The sequence below is a fragment of the Polypterus senegalus genome, chromosome 13, assembly GCF_016835505.1.
Source record: "Polypterus senegalus isolate Bchr_013 chromosome 13, ASM1683550v1, whole genome shotgun sequence".
Classification (NCBI taxonomy): Eukaryota; Metazoa; Chordata; class Cladistia; order Polypteriformes; family Polypteridae; genus Polypterus; species Polypterus senegalus.
In genome coordinates this window covers 69,045,968-69,065,209 of record NC_053166.1, presented here as the reverse complement: position 1 = coordinate 69,065,209, position 19,242 = coordinate 69,045,968, and the positions used below count along the sequence as shown (strand labels likewise).

The window sequence follows — 19,242 nt, the reverse complement described above, 5'->3', positions numbered from 1 at the left end:
TGAGCCCTCTGTAGGCAGAAAACTTTTATTTCCATTAAAAGACTTGGCATCCTTTTGTTCCTAAGACATTGCCCTGTCGTTATTTGTATAGATATCCAACTTCATATTGAGATCTGATGTATCTAATGTGTTTCTTTAAAGTGTTCCTTTAATTTTTGTGAGCAGTGTATATGAATGTATATACAATATAAAGTCAGCGTTGTAATATATAAAGTCAGCGTTGTAATATATAAAGTCATTCCTGAATATATAAAGTTAGTGGTGGAATACAAAATATAAAGTCACTCCTGAATATACAGTCAAAACTTGGAATATGTAAAGTCAATGTCAGAATATATAAAGTCATTCCGGAATATATAAAGTCAGCGTTGGCATATATAAAATCATTCCCGAATATATAAATTTAGGACAATTCACAAATAAAATTGTCTAGTTCCATCAAATATTATCTAATTTCCGTGCTTGTCATTATACTTGTACTAGTGAAAGGTAAACTTTGACAGAAGCCACTCAGAGTAGATCGGGCTTGTGAAGTTCATCCAAAAATGCACCAATACAAAAAGAACAGATAAATATAGTGTTTAAAATGCCGGGCACATGCATCATTTTGAATACATTAACTGAATATTGTTTTTTTTTTTTTTTTTTTCTGAATAGGTTTTTCTTAACTTATTTCATTTACGTTGTATTAGGAACTCATTGAGTTGACTAAAAATGTGCAAGAGTCGTTTCAATCAATATATTTTCACTTTGACTTCATATATTCAGGAATAACTTTATGGTAGTTTAATTTTAATGGAGAGAGATAGAATATCGGGCGGCATGGTGGCACACTGGGTAGCGCTGCTGCCTTGCAGCAAGGAGACCTGGGTTCCCATCCCGGGTCCTCCCTGTGTGGAGTTTGCATGTTCTCCCCATGTCTGTGTGGGTTTCCTCTGGGTGCTCCGGTTTCCTCCCACAGTCCAAAGACATGCAGGGTAGGTGTGTGTGCTTGGTGTGGGGGCGTGTGTGTGCGCCCTGCAGTGGGCTGGCACCCTGCCCGGGGTTTGTTTCCTGCCTTGCGCCCTGTGTTGGCTGGGATTGGCTCCAGCAGACCCCCCGTGACCCTGTAGTTAGGATATAACGGGTTGGATAATAGATGGATGGATGGATGGAGATAGAATATCAACCAAAAATGCAGAAAAGACACTTTAAATAAAAGTTATAAATTGATTTGCATGACATTGAGAAAAATAAGTATTTGATCCCCTACAACCCAGCCAGAATTCAGGCTCCCACAGATTGGCTATGTGCCCATGTGGTACACAGATTACAAATCAATCAATTACAGATACTCCTGATCTCAACTTGTTATGTGTATAAAGCACACCTGTCCACAGAATCAATTTCTTCCATTCCTACCTCCCCACCACCATGGGCAATATGAAAAAGCTGTCAAAGGACAATAGGGACAAAATTGTAGACCTGCACAAGGCTGGAATGGGCTACAAGACCATCAGCAAAAGCTTGGTGAGAGATTGACAACTGTTGCTGTGATTATTCAAAAATGGAAGAAACATGAAATGACTATCAATCACCCTCAGTCTGGAGCTCCATGCAAGATTTTGCCTTATGGGCTAAGGATGATCATGAGAAAAGTGAGGGATCAGGCCAAAACTACATGGGAGAAGCGTGTTAATCATCTGAAGGCAGTTGGGACTACAGTCACCAAGAACACCATTGGTGACACACTAAATTAAGTTAATTACAATAACAGGATGTTAACAACATAAATAAGAAAATGCATGTTGACTATTTACTGAAGACCCCACTGCAGTAACTCAATGCCATATGTTTTTGAAAGGAAAAAAATTTAAAGGTTTAAACAACAGTGCCCATGTCTCAAGTAATTAAGTAACTAAAAGCACAAAACACATACATTTAATGAAAGAAGTAACTTACAAAATTACTCTTCACTGTTCTCTTTTACTATTGTCTGACTGGGACTTTTTAATACCAATTTTTGCAGAAATTAATTATTGATTATTGTAAATTTCTCCTTAGCTGCCTTGTAAAGGCAGATTACGCATCACTTTTGTTATGCATCTATTCATCTATTCGCAATCTGGCCTATCTGTATATGGTTGAAATGATAGACTATGATTTAGTAATTCATTACCTGATGCTTGCAGAGGAAAGGCACACGGCAGGATGGAGGTATCCAAGGCACTGCCAGTTGCGATTTTATTTTAGATGCAATAGATCTCTGAAGCAATACAGATTTGCCTACAAAGAGAAACACAAAAACAAGGTTTTATTAGTCAAACTTGAAACCAAAATAGCATATTACAAATGCAACATTTTGGGAGCAAAAAAAGAAATGTTGGTGCATGGAGAACCACACCAATCACTAATAAAAGCCTAAATAAGGGTTTATTTTTTCTCATTATTTCTTGCATAGCACATTATCATATTTAAACCATTAATATCTTTTGAACTTCACAGAAAAATACACAAACAAAGCAGACTGGTAAAAACATATTGCTCTTCATGTTTTTGTTATGAACCCATGGAGTACATAAAGTTCAGAATAACACAAAACAAACAGCTGACTCATAATTTCACTACATAAAATTATCAGATGTTATCAAAGTCCAGGTTGTTGATTATATCCATTATATTATTATTATATATTACTACATATTATGATTTGTAAATTAAGAAAAATATTGGTTCAAAAATATATAAATTGTTTAAGAATATACATTCATTCAGATAAATACAATACTTGAGACACACTGGTTGAGATGTATATATGTTGCTTTGTATAGGTCTGCTCCTATATATTTACATTGGTTGAGATATGTTGGTTTGAATACATCCATATGGATATACAAGTCGGTTCAGATATATACATCAGTTTTAATAGAATGGCTTGGATTTTAGGGGAGGCACAGAGCAGCCACTTAAGTTTAGTGTCTTAGCTTCAGTTCAGCATTTCTTCAACATTGTTGTCATTATTGCACATTGTTTATACAAGAAGCACATACATGTCAGGCATCTTTTATTTCATAAGCCTTGGTTAAGGGTCCTTGATTAAAAAAGCACTGTTCTTTTCTTACATTATTTAAAACAAACACACAAAACCCCACCTCTTCAACACACTCTGTCCTACCTACCTCTCTCATATCTTCAATTTATTACTTGAACTTTCTTTAGTTCTTCGCTTAAAGTGAGAAATGAACAACAGAGTAGATGATTTTATAAAGCACAAGTTTGTTTAAAACTCTTTAAATCAGGTTTCTAATTGATTTGGTTTTATTAATTTTTGCAAAATTTTTGTAGTTAATTTTGTTTGAAATTCAGGTCTTTTTGTGAGCAACCATGAAAAATATGTGAGTAATGCTTTAAAAATGCATGAGTGATGTATCAGCTTAGAGGGAATATATAGTTATATATAGTTGTATCTACAGTACATACCTGCTGGCTGATCAGAGGATTCCGAGCTTTCACGAGGCAGCTTCTCCACCAAGAACATAAGGAGTGCTCTGATCTCTGGCTCATTGCTGTACAAGAAAGTCTGGTAGCCAATCTCTCCCTTGTAACCAACATCCTAAACAGAACTCACAAAACAAGGAATGTGAACTCTTGGACAGTTACTGTGTTCTGAGTAGACAAGCAGAGCTTTTAACTAAAACAAAAATTCCATTCATATGTTGTGGTATAAAAAAAAAAAAAGCAATATATAATAATATAATCCAGACCAATTCTAAAAATTTTAAAGGGATTGTAAACATTAAGCAAAAATGCTATCTATATCATGAAACAATACTTTGTATTTTAAGTTTAAATATTTTTGCACAAATATTTTTTTTTTTTTTTAAATAAACTTAAAGTCTAGGGCCCTATGATTTCCACGATGCGGATAACATGGATGGAATCGCAGAATTAATGCTTAAAACGGATTTTATATTTAAAAACGGAAATGTGCCCAATTTAGAGACTGAAGGGACGACTGTTACAAAATTTCCCAAAAAATTAAACGATTGCATAATCTGTAGTTCTAACATTCAGATACTATTTTCTAGTTTGTTGTTTTTGAAGCAAAGGCAATTCTTCATTAAAAAAATCCAGTCGTGTCCTCTGTTTGTGTGCATTTTTCCTGTAAATTTTCTCATTAAAGGCCCGCACATTAGCTAGGTCCATGAGACAGAAATGTGGAAGCGAGCAGGATCAGATGCCAAGTATGTCAAAAAACTGAGAAACAAGAGCTTAACTGCAAAATTGAGGGCACAACAATATCCTGACGACTTTTACGAATCTGGACAACTTTTCTGCAAGTCTTGCCAGCATACCATAGACTGGATATGAAAAGATACTTGCAATGGCCACATCAAATCTAAAATCCATCAAAAGAACAAGATGAAATTAAGATCAAAACGTGTTCCCCTTCAGGTAACAACAGAGAAAACAACAAAATCGTCAGATTCAAGACACCGGTTTGTGGCCATGCGAGTCAGACATACCGCTCAAAAAAATGATGAAAACGCGTCCTTTCTTTAGCATTGTAAACAAGCAGGCGCACTGCCAGAAAATGACAGTAGTCTTTGTCAAACTCATTTGTCCCGTGTCTTTGAACAACATATGGACGCCTTTCATCAAAAGATTCGTGGCAAGAAAATATATGTTGTAGTTGATGAAACCACTGATAGCCGAGAGCACATATTTCTCATCATAGTGATGGGTGTGTAAACACTTCCCTGTATGGTAATTCTTTTATGTGAGCAGTTCTAATTGTACGTGATGTATTTACTGTGAAACACTTTCCCGTAGAAAAATGTTATTACTGAACAGCACTGGTTTTTAACAGGTTCCCTTTTAAAAATTAACAGTTGACTCTTCTGTTATAAACTCTTCACCAACAAACCTGGGCAGAAGAGCAGGCTTTTTCTCAGATGCAACGAGCCCTTAAAAGCGGGTCTCTATTTATTTTTTCTAAAAGTGAAGTTAACCTTCATCTCAGAAGGATGCATCAAACTATTAACTGCTCTTACAATTCTGGAGGGCACTCACTGTCCTACTGCACTACTGGGCTACTACCTGAAGAATGGAACTGCAAAATAAGGTTTAGTTGTGCTAGTGTGCGGTTTCATTAAAAAGAATGTAAAGTGCCATTTCATTATTGTTTTGTTGTAGCTGTTGCTACTTACAGTTAAAAAAAAAAGCAAAAAACAAATCAACGAAAACAAAATGGTGAAAACCGGAAATCAAAAAAAAAAAATGTAATTTGAGAAAAAAATAAAATGGATTCCATAGGGCCCTAAAAGTCTCTAAAAACATAAATGGAGCTAAATCACTCCAGTAAAAGTGTCATTGTTGTTGTATATCAGTATTTAGATTCTGCTTACTTTTCACAACTTTACACATTTTTTACCCATACCAAGTAAAAATCAATGCAAAAGTGGTGGACTCGTTTACACAGACATATCACACATATCAGGCAAATACAACATTACTAACTTTCAACACCCTAGTTAATATTAGTTTTACATTAACATACCAATCAAGCGTTTCTGTTTTTTTTTGCATCATACAGAAATTAAGCTTGTTTGCATTAACAGAAAAACTTCCGAGACACTAAGCAAATGGTTTTTACAAACCTTGGTAAACCTGCATTTTACATAAGCAGCACTGAGAAATAATTAAAAAAAAAAAAAACACAATAAAACACATTGATCAAACAATCAATGGATTAATCAAGAAACAACTGGTTTAAAGAATTAACACAGCGAAAAATGTTTTATTATGTACAGTCAGTGCAAAAAAATGAGTTGAATTTGGAATGCATCGCTGACACTGTTTGAAAATGCCCCAGTCATTGGTAACCGCTATAAAACATTCACCCAAAAGCACTACAATTGGAACCACTGAGCTGGAACTCTCCAAATAATAACTTCAAGATTATCCCAAATTTGAAAACAATAGAATAATTTAGTATTTGCATCACATCTAGTGTAAACATATCCCTATGAAAGCCTTTCAAAGAGCCATGAATAGTTTACCCTTTATGTACTCATGATCAAAGACAGCATAGGACGTTTTACTGCTCATTAACTAATTTTGCTTTGAAGTTGTTTTCATTATAATTTCTACAAAAGTCAACCTAATTTTGCCAGGTTTCATTCTATTGCTTAAAGTACCAATGAAAGGAGTCACAAATATCTAGATGTCTCCAAAACAAATTTCTTTGGAGATAAAAGTCTCAAAAACAAAGACATCCATAGTCTGACATACTCAGTGACAAAGTCTAATTATTCTGTGACCCGCCCCAGCAAAATTAAATTTTATTTTGCCTTAACTCATAGGTAAACGTTCACATATTTGAGAACCTATAACCAATGTGTGCTCACCTGGACATAGGAAGCATATAATGCAGTGATGAGCAATAAGGAACACAGGTGTTTTGGACCTCGAAAACAAAAGACATACTCGTATGAGGGCTTATGTTGTATGTAAGAAAACAGGATGGAAAAAAGGGAAAAGGGCAAAGACCTCTGCTAAACTCATTATACTTGTAAACCCTTTGCATGGGAACTGGCTCTGTCCTGCATAATATTATTGTCTATCAAAAAGGGGGTGAGTAGATGATAATTTGGAAGTGTGAAACTGTGCTGGAAAGTCTTCATGGAGTTTTCTAATTTGACATGCCCAAAGATTTCTAGTTGTGAAAATCTAATATGGTCTGGCAATGAGATCAGCAATTGCAGTCATCAAGTGTGACATCTCCTGTGTAATGTAACATAGGCTTTACACTGCACCAATTTTTATTCAAAGTGAAACTCAAATTTTAAACATTCGGTTAAAAATACATGTTCAGCTGTTTTTCAGTTTGTTCTAAAAATATGAAAGTAACATCTGTAGTTCTTCTACAGACTCCAGCAGTGCAAGAACACACAAATGATCTGCATAATGGCTTGTAAGGGACTAACAAGCAACCAAATCAAGAGATGCATTCAGAAAACAGAAATGACACTTTTCTCAAATATTCATTTATATTAAAAGGGGAGTTTGCTTTTAAAAAGATATCTGGCTGGTTAAAAGCAGTGTACTGTACTAGAAATTTAATTAGGCAATATAATTCAGATCAGGAATGTCACAGTAGCTTTGAGTTTCAAATCATGACACAGGCACAGTCTGCATGAAGACTGCACATATTTCCCATCTTGGTATAGATTTGCTGCAAGTGTTCCACGCACATCACAAAAACATTCAAATTAGGATTAACTGTAAAATCTGACCAGGTCCAATATGTATATTACTGAGGATGTATGACTGAGCGTGTCCTGTGAAAGAATATAAACTGATCCAGTCCTAGCCACAATTCTGCTTTGATATACTCTGGCAAACCATAAACCTTCTGAAATTGAATTCAGAAAATAAATGAAGGCATTTCAAATCAAATTGATAACTTTTGTCACAAAGTAGACATTTCAATTTAAACAATTATTTCTTCAGTACAAATATGAGAACAAATATCTCATTTTAAATACATTGGAAGAATCAATATTAATGTACTTGCTGAGTATTCTGAAAGTAAATAATCATTACTCAATTGCATTTCCACATTTTTATGTTAGTAGGTGTATAAAAATATCTCTGTATGTACACAGTTAACTGCACTGAGCACATTAGAGCCAATAAACAATCCATACCACTACATGCATTTATTTATCATTTTGGTAAAAAAAAGTTGTGCACACCATACCTTTTTTTAAATATACATAAATTGTTTAACCATTTAAGAACACATGCATGGCTATACAATTTTATAATTCAGTATGTATGTTTTTACCCAGCTTACCAAAATCATTCAAAATAAAAAATAAAAACATCTAAAGTAACAAAATAATTTCATGGGTTTATATTTAAATACTACACAGCACAAATGTAAATTAATTCCAGTAAACAAAGCTAGACTGATGAATCACACATTTCTGTCTAAACCAATCTCAACCCTTTTGGCTTTAAGCACATGCCTATCAGTTACTTTGTTCAAGTCTGAAGTCACTAAAAAAAACTCAGATCAGCAGGAAAGTGCAATAAAATTTCTCAATATTTCTGTAAGCATTTTCTACTAAATCACAAATAAATGGTAGGTACACTCTAGTACTGCTGCCTAAAGCAGTTCATCAGGAAGGTTTGTAAACCAGGTTTCTTTTTTTATTATATTCCTCCCACAAATGTTTCTGGAAGCATCTTTGTGCAACACTGGACAGATCTTGAAGTAATTTGTTTAAAAATTGCATCGGTTTTGGGGTTTTTTTTTTGTTTCTTTGTACTGTTTATGACAGAAAGTGTTTACATATTCTATAGTTTTTGCCTGTGCGATATTTGACAGAACTTTGGATTTTTACACTATAATACAATATGTTCTGTTCTTGGCTGTATGATGCGCAATTCACCTTAAAGCTGAGCAATTTATGTTTATCAACTCTTTAATGTTCATATCCTGTCCTTCAGTTATGATTAGTATTGTATTCCCTTTGGATTCATATCTTGTCTACATTAAGGGTAAGTGTCTGTTTAAAATGCTCGAACTATAACAGCTTTGTAATTTTTTGTGTAAATCCTGTAGGTCACTTTGAAATGGTTTACTCATACATGCACTGTTTGATCTCAGTAATATTTTGTCTGGTGATTTAAAGTTTTAAAGTTATTTTACTTCATTTTAAACTAAATAAGACAAATTTTCCTTAACTGTTGTTACCATTAATCTCATTAGTAAACTACAATTAATATCCTATTAACAAGACCAAGCTAGATCAATAAAATTTTAACACATTTTTAAAAGATGCAAGATATTGTCTAATTATTGTTATCGTCAAAGTCACAGAAAATAATTCGACATAATTTTTTGCAAATATTGTACACCCCTATGTGATACAAATAATTATTTTCAGTATTGTTTGTACAGTATTTGTTTGGCTTACACATCAGTCTGCAAGCTTCTGCACTCTTTCAGAAAGCTCCAAAAATACTTCCATTTAATTGCTTACGGCCAACTAGTGAAAAACTGAAACCGTGAATGCCTAATTCTCAAATCTGGAAGGGTGACTGTGCTCTAACCTTTAGAAACACAAAGAAATTCACAGTACAAACCGAAGAATTTGTATGAAAACTTAAGTTACACATTATACAACACATATTGCATACACTGCATATTACTTTTCACAGGAGAAAAACTTTCCATTACTCAATACAAATCCAAGAAAACATAGTTGTGCATAAACAATCTCTAATCACTAGAAAGAGCTTTAGCCAGTTTTGCCAAGAACAGGCGAAATGAAACATGTTGTACCAGTGCACAAAGCAGGAAGAGGCTTACCCAAAAGACTTAAGAGTTATAACTTTAAAAAGGGTTTTTCTGTTAAATACATTACCATCAACAGACTTAAGTTATAATTTATATAACTAAGTCTTCGTGGTCAGAGTTTAAATAAAATCTATGAACAGAAAAATAAAATTAAATACTATTAAAATTGTTCTATACATATTAATAAACAGGAATATCATATCATTAGTCTGAATACTGTTTTTATGAGCTGCTTTAGATTAGTCAGCATAATAAATTAGTAATACTCCCTGTTCAAATGGATTTTTCCAAATTAATGTCTCACCTGGCAGGCCTGTGCAAGACTCATTCCTAGTCGAAATCGAGCTGACATTCCAGGTGGTAAAATGTGGCTCAGCCCATTGGCAAGAGAGGGCTCGATCACTCGAAGACATCGGACCACAGCTTCAACAATGAGTTCACTGGAGAATTGCTTCACGCTCTGTACTTCCTCCCCGACTTCTCTGAAATTAATATAACATTTAAAATTAAATGTAGATGTGCAATTGTATTGTAACGGACTTTATGTCACTGAAAGTTAAGTTAAATTAAGTAATACAGAACTCTGATGTATCTTTGCCTCATTTACATTATGAATGCCAACAAACACAATATGTATAATATTTGTTCTCTATGAGGTGACTATATTATTAATCTAATAAAAACAATATTACATATATCAATTCATTAAAAGAAATATTCTGGAAGATTTTCTAACATACTAAAAAATAGACATTTATGCCTTCTACTTTGATGTTATTTATACTTAAAAATGTTGAAGACTTTTAATTAGTCACTGCCTGATTGCAAATACAGGTTTAGACATTGTCAGGCATTGACCAAAATGGCTTCAGGTCTGCAAAAAAAAACAAAACAAAAAAAAAAACAAAAAACGTTAGCCGAGGATTAGGTATTTATGGGTAGTTCTAAAGAAAGCCTTTTTTCAATGAACTGTCTATACTAAGTAACATTCATGCCCTAATGAGGCGTGATTAGTAGAAACTTCCATCCATCCATTTTCCAACCCACTGAATCCGAACACAGGGTCACGGGGATCTGCTAGAGCCAATCCCAGCCAACACAGGGCACAAGGCAGGAACTAATCCCGGGCAGGGTGCCAACCCACCGCAGGACACACACAAACACACCCACACAGCAAGCACACACTAGGGCCAATTTAGAATCGCCAATCCACCTAACCTGCATATCTTTGGACTGTGGCAGGAAAACAGAGCGCCTGGAGGAAACCCATGCAGACATGGGGAGAACATGCAAGCTCCACGCAGGGAGGACCCAGGAAGCGAACCTGGGTCTCCTAACTGTGAGGCAGCAGCGCTACCCACTGCACCAATGTGCCGCCCTATTAGTAGAAACTTTCTCAAACTAAATAAGAAAAAACAGAAGTCTTAGAGAATGGAAAATATGGAAATAGTGAGGGTATTAGAAATAAGCTTGACCCTTTAGGTTTAAAAGACAAGGCACAAGTAAAAAATTAAGGGATAACCATTGACTCTGACCAAAAGTTTAAATCGCATATTAACCAGATTACTAGGACTCCATTTTTTCACTTAAGGAACACATCAAAAGTCAGACCTCATAACATTACAAGACACTGAAAAATTAGTTCATGCTGTTGTTGTTAGTCGACTAGATTACTGTAAGGCATTCCTAACAGAACAACCTAAGAAAGACATCAATCGTTTGCAATTAGTCCAGAATGTAGCAGACAGAATCTTCTGTCATTCAAGTCAATACAGAATTGACTTTAAATACTACAAATCTATATATGTAATTCACTAAGGGCACACAAGACACTGAGCACAAGCAAGACAGAGACCCACCCGCCAACTCTAAGGCCATGGGATACGCTCGACAGAGCCCCGGCCACCAACTCTAACCCTTCTACCGTGTAATGGAATACGCACGACAGAGCCACACACACCAACTGTAACCATCCTCCTGAGTCCAGCGTCACTCTCGAGGCACGCAACAACTCACCAAACACAGTCTCAGTCGCTTTCGTCTGTGCAAAAGTCCACATGCCCCTCTGAGCCACTTGACTTTACACCGCACGCAAGACAGAGTGCCATGATCGCCAACTCACAGAGCCCCGCCTGCCAACTCTAACTAAGGGCAAGCAAGACAGAGAGCGCACGCAAGACAGAGAGCCCCGCCCACCAACTCTAAGACCATGGGATACGCCCACATTTAGTGTAAAAATGGATATAAATAATTGCATGTAAACGATTCGCCAAAATCTGTTGTATGTAAACAATACTGTTTAAAACGTTATTGTATTTTCATCAGAAAACCTGGTTTCCACGTCTACCTGTATTAGTTTAAATGGCACTTTTACCACTCGCAATATGGCGGACGCGCTGACTTATCGTGTTGACTGCGTAACACAGTGAATGTGGCGTCTATCTATATATGTCTATGTTTTCCATAGCCTGCTACAGGAAGGTACTCTCTTGACCATTGGCATTGGTTTCGCTCCTTGCTATTTTCGTTATACTGCAACGGTGGTTTCCTAAGCCTTTGTAATACTGAATTCTTTTCTCACCGTTTTCCGTTCCTATTCTTACACCGCCATATGCTACGGCGGGCTTCGGCTAGTGGTATATAAATCCTTAAATAATCTTGCTCGTTCCTATATTTTAGAATGCTTTTCACCCTACACTCCAAGTCGTAACCTTTGATCTTCTAATGGTGGTCTGCTTATAATTTGAAGAGGCAAGCTTTAAAGAAGTGGTGAGACAGCCTTTGTTGTTATGCACCTAAAATCTGGAATACTTTACCAAGAGAAATTCACCAGACTAATATTGTAGAACACTTTTAAAAACTTTAAAATACTCATTATTTTATTATGGCCTTTTCGTCTATTTTAGTTGTATTCCTAATAGACTATATGAGCATAGAATGATATTCTTCATGTCTCCTGTGCCACCACCACCTGATCAAGGCACCATGCAGTCACCTGTGATGATAGGAGAGCACCCCAGCTGTCCAGGAGACCAACTTTATATTTCATGATGGCTGGAAACAAAGAGGAATGACTTAAGAACATTTATGTTAGGTTGAATGCCCAGTGGAGGATAAGTGGTCTTTAGGCCTTGGAATCCCTGTAGATTTTGTTTTTTTCTCCCACCTAGATGGTGTTTATTTTGTATGCTTTTTCTGTCCTCCCGGCCATCTTACCTTATCACCGAACCCATATATATGAGCATATAAGGATGCTAGTTCTACTTGATCTTAATCTGCTTTTAAGATTGTTTAATTTTCTTTAAATTGCCTTATCTTGTTTTTTTTTTCTCGTGTAACCTTTTCTATGACATCTTGTAAAGCACTTTAAGCTACATTCTTTGTATGAAAATGTGCTATATAAATAAATGTTGTTGATGATGTTTGTGCCATTACCATACCTAGATCAAAACAGTCCTCTAAGGCCTTCAGGAAGGTTAAAGATGACTTGACTAAAGATTGCCTCTAAATATTTAGGCAAAGACCCGGACTTCTGGAACAATGTGGTATGGACAGATGAGAGAAGGATAGTGTTATCTGGCCACAGTACGAGAAGACAAGTTTGGTAAAAACCACGGACAGCATTTAACAAGAAGAACCTGATCCCAACTGTAAAATACTGTGGTGGAAATATTATGGTTCAGGGCTGCTTTGCTGAAACAGGACCTTGGCTCACTGTCAAAAAACTGAAGCTTAGATGAAAGTGGACCTGGCACTATGATGATAGCCCAACATACACTAGTAAATTCACCAAAGAATGGCTATAAAAGAAAAAAATGGAGGGTTCTGGAATGTCTAAGTCAAAGACCGAATCTGAATCATGTCGAGTTGCTGTGTGGGAATTTTTAAATGACCTATACATGTAAGACACCTCTCAAACATTACAGAGCTGAAAGAATTCTGAATGGACGAGTGGGAAAGTCAATGTCAGAGACTGCTCAATAATTATAGAAAACACCTGCTTGAAGCCATTCCTGCCAAAGGCAGCAATAGCAATTATTAGACCCAGGGGTGTACTTATGTTTTCTACAGACAGTAATGACATTCTGGTCCTCAGATCCTGTAGCAGTACAGTGAGCAAAAAGTTCACTTACCATACATACAAAACTTCATCATCAATACATCCGTACTAAAAGGCACAGTTTCTCATGTAATAAAAGAGAATATAATTGTTAAATCTATTGAATGAAGTAAAAAAGAGATCTAGGCCAAAATATATGTTAATAACTGAACAACCTGAAATGCACCTTTTGTTTTTGAAAAACTTGAAAAGACAGAAGCCTGACAACTTTTAACTCACATCACTGAACTTATCTGAAAAGTATCAGTTTGGCTTCCACATAGGTCAGAAGACTAATACATCACTGACTTATGCTGTCAAGACAGAAAATGCCATAATTATTATGCAGTTACATTTAATTACATATTTTGACCACACTATAGTATTCTATAGGCTAGAAATTGCTGAGATATCAGGCACAGTTATTGCATGGCTCACAACTATTAAATTGATTTCAGGATCAACAAGAATGTTATGATGGTTCTGACATTAGACATGGTGTTCCTAATGATTCATTACCAAATTCATTATTCTATTTACTTTACTTGGGGGCTATATAAAATATATTCAGTTTTACTATATACAGATGACATTTGGCTCTATCTTTTGTTTAGACCTAATAACTTTTTGCCTAATATGCCTTAAGTTATTGCTTCAGTTAAAAACTGCATTGCACAAGCAATATCTGTAAGGTATTTTATTTACAGGAATATTCCCTCCTACTTGAAATTGTGCTATGTCTTTTCTCCACAAAAACATGAGGTTAAAAATTCTTCTCAGCCAACAAACTACAATGGGGAAGCAACATATAAAACTATATTTTTTGGGGAGAGTATTCCTTTAAATTCAGGAAAGTAAGAATTTTAAATATTGGTAGAAAATATAGACAGTACCCTGGTGGGTCACTTTTTAACCTTATACCATTATTTTTGCTGAAATCAGCATGAAACGTTGTCATTGTTTCTAATATTGTTAGTTGTAGCAATGAAATCACCTACCACACTATCCATAATCCTTCTTTTTCTTGCTAAGTAATAAGGTTTCCTCACTGTACAGATCACAGAAACTCATTTACGCATTCCTTCCAAACTGAATTAAGTACTGTTATTTATCATTCACGGACAGTTCAAATCATTCTATTTTTTATTATGGATGCACTTTTTGACAACAATACCATTCCCAAGTAGCAGTACTTAATGAACACTGTAGGCCAATACTGAGTACTGAGTACCTAGTAGAAAGAAAAGAATGTTGCTACAATTTCACCAATAATAAACAAGGACAATTATACTTTTATTTAATAAACCACAGTGAATAAAATGTACCGGTTTTGTTCAAGATGGAATAAACATGTTATTTTAAGGAGATTTATTAAAATTAATAATAACTCTTGTAAATGTTTCCATTTTTAGCCAACAAACTCTTTTAATAAACTGGAATTTTATTAGAAATGAGCTAATGTACATCTTAACTGTAATTCTTGGTAACTAAAATAAATAGCTAGTAAGCTCACAAATATTGGAGGGAGGTTCTTTTTAATAAAAATAACATTTCAGATAATTACAAATTAGCCTGTTTTTTTATGTTATCATTTAACGTTTGCAATAAAAATCCAGGTACACCATGCTGAAAGTATTGAACCAGATTACACTTCTTGCCCAGTAGTGAAGAACACTGTCTCATTTTGTGTTTAATAGGTTCAGACAGGTATGTCTGCACTTTAAGCAAACGTTTATTGTCATGTGCACATAGCAGAATAAAACATTTCTCCTCAGACTAGTGACTATAATACAATACCAACAAAAAGCATATATATGAACTACTGTAATGTACTGTATGAGGTTTTTTTTTGTATTATCAATATTTTAACTTTTTTTTCTTGTGGTGCAGGGCATCTGTAAAGCAGAATGTTTTCATGACTCACACACTGCTGCATGATGAGAATACATATTGAGAACATAATAAAAACTTCAATCTTCGCATGCACAAAGTGACTTAATCAAAGAGAAAATTATCAACATTATATCTTCCTATATCAGTTCACCCTACTCTCAGTAACTGTTAGATTTATCCTGACAAAATACTTTTTTCCCCCATTGTGAAGCATGCACTAGTAGTATCAAACTTAAATAGATTAAGATCACAATGCTAAGTAGGTTCTTATATATACAGTAAATCGTGGCACCTCAAGTCTTTATGTGCTTTACAAATAACAGAACTGAATGTACAAAAAGCTGTGCTCTGATGGTGTTAAAGTATTTGTCCTTATCATTATCTTTCTATATAATACGCTACCGTGGCTGTTCGTTTGTCTGTCCAGGATTTTAAATCACCTGTAGCTCGCAAACCATTTGACATATTGACCTGAAATTTGGTACACATAAAGTATACTACCAGAAGTCTACTATCCACTTTCAGGGTGATGATTGACCTCCAAGGTTATTCCTCTTTTTATTTTATTTAATCAACTCTTGGCAGTGGCCAGCAGGGCGGCCATGTGGTGCATGCATACGGGCATCGTTCTCATCCCTACCACCTTCGCCATCATTTCCCCTACCTCTTCACATCTTAAATTATTCTTGAGGCAGACTGAAGACTTAAGTGCCAGTTTAAGTGAAAAATGAAAGAAAACATACTAAGTAAACGCAACACAAACACACTTTTTTTCATTCAAAAAGATGCAGATGAAAGAAGAGAAGAAGCAGGCCGCTAGGGTGGAGAAAAAGAAGAGCTGCAAAGGAAGCAGCAAGCACATCAACCTCTGAGCAAACAAATGCTAAATGTACAGAGAAAGAGGATAAAAACTATGAATGCTAAAGTCAAGTGTATTCACTTTATGTTATCGTGCAGTATGCTGTTACTGGTTTATTAATAATGATGATACAAGCTAATCACTCAAAAATTCAAACAGGCTTACTCTTGAAGTGACGAGGTTTCTGATATTTAAATTGCTAGCTACATAAAATCATCACATGCCCACAAAATTTTTCAATAAAATTTACATTTTTGCTTTGTTTTTTAATTTGAAAAACTTCCAAGCATCATACAACAATTTTAAATGAACTTGGAACAAATCGCTTTTGAATCATCGAAATAACATTAAAGAACGCCACTAATGTGTGCCGAGTTACAGTAATCTGTGAGACAACAAAACTACTACGTCCCAAGCTAAAATGCTCTTGCAACACACACTCCCACTGCCCAGTATAGATGCTTGTGGATTACCAATAATTGGCAGCTCTGCCCACCTACAGTGGAAAGCATCTCTCTACCCAAGGTTCCAACTGCCCCCAACCCTGGCCCAGGGTGTTGGTGTCATACATCATTAATGTTTTGAAAGGACGATGTGACAAGGTAAACTCTTAAGACATTACACAGCCCTACCTGCCACCTTACAGTTTTACAACTTTCTGTATTTTACACCCAGTATCTGTTTACATTTTCTGCCACCTGACCACTGAGTCCAATATTTGTTTGGTACTCATAAAATGCCAAAAGACTGCATTAATACTGAGTAAGAGTACCAAAAAAAATATGGCAATGGATCAATAGAAGTACCAACAAGCATTATTGGTGCATCCCAACTTTTAGCTTACACTGCCATTGGTATCACTACCGAGACTGTCAAGTATGTGCTACATTTAGTGCTACCTTTAAAATCCTACCTCTAGCACATTAAACTTTAAATAGTTTTGATCTTATTTATTTATGAAAAATTATTAATGTGCACATCCCAAAATGTAAAAAAATCACAAGATGCTACGGTTCTAATTATTCAATGGAAAATTACAGGAGATCAAAACTTTAACTACAGGCTCCCAAAACTGTGGCACGATCTGTCTGTTAATGTATGGGATGTCCCATCAGTCTCCGCATTTAAACTGAGGAAAAATAATTTCTACTTTAATCTAGCATAGCATTACCAAAACTGCTAATTAGGTTGTCCATACTACAATAGTATTTATTAGTTGTTTTCTCAAGAATAAAAAGGTAGCAGTCATTGTAAAATGTTACTGATCATTTTCTGTTCTACTTTTCTTCTTGGTATCCTGCTGTGGTGTGTAGTATCACTGCTACTTTTCCATCTGCCCAAAATTTGCCCTTGGAATGAAACATAACTGTGACCAAGAACCTCAGGATTGAACGTTTGCTGGTAACACGCCAGACAATTTTAAGTAATAATATTGCCAAAGGTGGAAGTTACTTTGTCTTTTATAGATAGATAGATAGATAGATAGATAGATAGATAGATAGATAGATAGATAGATAGATAGATACTTTATTAATCCCAAGGGGAAATTCACAAATGACCATCAAGACTCCAGTGGTTTATTTAGTGTTTATGGGAATTTTTTCCCCACTTCTTCACTGCCTGCCAGCAATGTCTCAACAAATATGGTAATAAGAATTTACAGTATCAAAACTTTTTTCTATTCAACTATGAAGATTGATTTTTGTTATGTGTGCTGGCGTTAGTTAATACTGTAAGGTTCATTACATTGCTGTTAACGTTTTAGCACTCGTAAAAAGTGGAATTCTCAGGACTAGGGCAAAAGAATGAAGAAAAAAGAAGTACAGTAATATTACAAAATAATACATAAATTAAATAATGTGTTCAAAAAAACCTACACTTTTCGTACAATGAGATCTAGTAACTAAGAATGAATGGAAGTAGATCCCAGCAATGACAGCTATTGTGACACTTCTTGCTTTTCGTATGGTGGTCTTATAAGATGTAAAAACCGAATACATACATCCCTACCCACACATTGATAAAGTAATACATATGCATATGCTGGCACAGTGGAGAATAATACATTTTTTTTCTATTCTATTAACTTACAGCTACTCATAATCACGTTCTTTAACCCCGCCCTAAATGGACTAACTGTCAGATGATATGTTCGAAGTAAGCAAACCAGGAAGACAGACACTTTCTATAAACTCTGCAGATTGTACGATGGAAGCGGAACTCAAAACTTGATGCAAAACTCGTGCAGTTGGCAGACCATGTACAGTATACCCTTACCCATATACGCCCATCATCTGTCTGTTTTCGATTAAGGTTTTAGTAAAAACGAGAGTTCTGCACCCGTTACACACAGGATAAAAACACTGCTGAAAGAAACAATAAGGAGACACAGGACAGTTAAAAAGAGAAATAAAAATGGCACGTGTGTACTTACGTTCCGGTTTGCCTTAAAGAATGGATCAAAATTTTATCAACTTCTTCCATAGCACAGTGAGTCTTATTTCAGGTGTGCGTTTTAACAGAACCAATAAAAAAACACACACATCTATTTACTGTCAAGTTGCTCAACCTGCTGTGGCCTTCTACTGCCGAGAATACATTGACCCCTTTCGTAGCTTGTCCACTTTCCAGCCAAGTCCTTTGTGTTAATGAAAGTTACTACACAATAAAGAGAAACATGATGCATATAAGCAACCCTGAGATACCTAGCTACTTTGCTATCCAGCAATGGGGGGAACGGAAATCATATGCTCGAAATAACCCGCGTCGTGAATTCTGGGATATGAAGTGCGCTTTCTAACGAGCCGCTCCGTGTATAAAGTTATAAAAATGGCAGCGTAAACTACAATTCCCAGAGGGCACAAAAAAATAAGAAGCGCCTGATAGGAAACTTGTGAAACGCAAGGGATGGTGGAAAATGTATTTTTTCTTTTTTTCAAAAGGTTTCGAAGTGAGCTGTGTAGTTGACAATTAAAAATTATACACCCAGTTCATAGTTTGTTTTTTCAAAACTGCTGAAGATATAGTTTTATATTCGGT

General features: G+C 35.4%; 1 protein-coding gene across 1 annotated transcript in view; it reads right to left on the bottom strand.

Moving 5' to 3' along the window:
* The window catches only part of ccdc22 (coiled-coil domain containing 22), a 91,583-nt gene extending 72,632 nt beyond the window's left edge, over window positions 1–18,951 (bottom strand). The window contains exons 1-4 of the mRNA XM_039774576.1: window positions 18,638–18,951; window positions 9,657–9,834; window positions 3,460–3,592; window positions 2,159–2,265 (exon numbers count right to left, since the gene is read on the bottom strand). Coding sequence (XP_039630510.1) covers window positions 2,159–2,265; window positions 3,460–3,592; window positions 9,657–9,834; window positions 18,638–18,687 — 468 coding nt within the window. The 5' untranslated portion in view covers window positions 18,688–18,951. The remainder of the gene's footprint in view (window positions 1–2,158; window positions 2,266–3,459; window positions 3,593–9,656; window positions 9,835–18,637) is intronic.
* Between the last annotated feature and the right edge of the window lie 291 nt (window positions 18,952–19,242).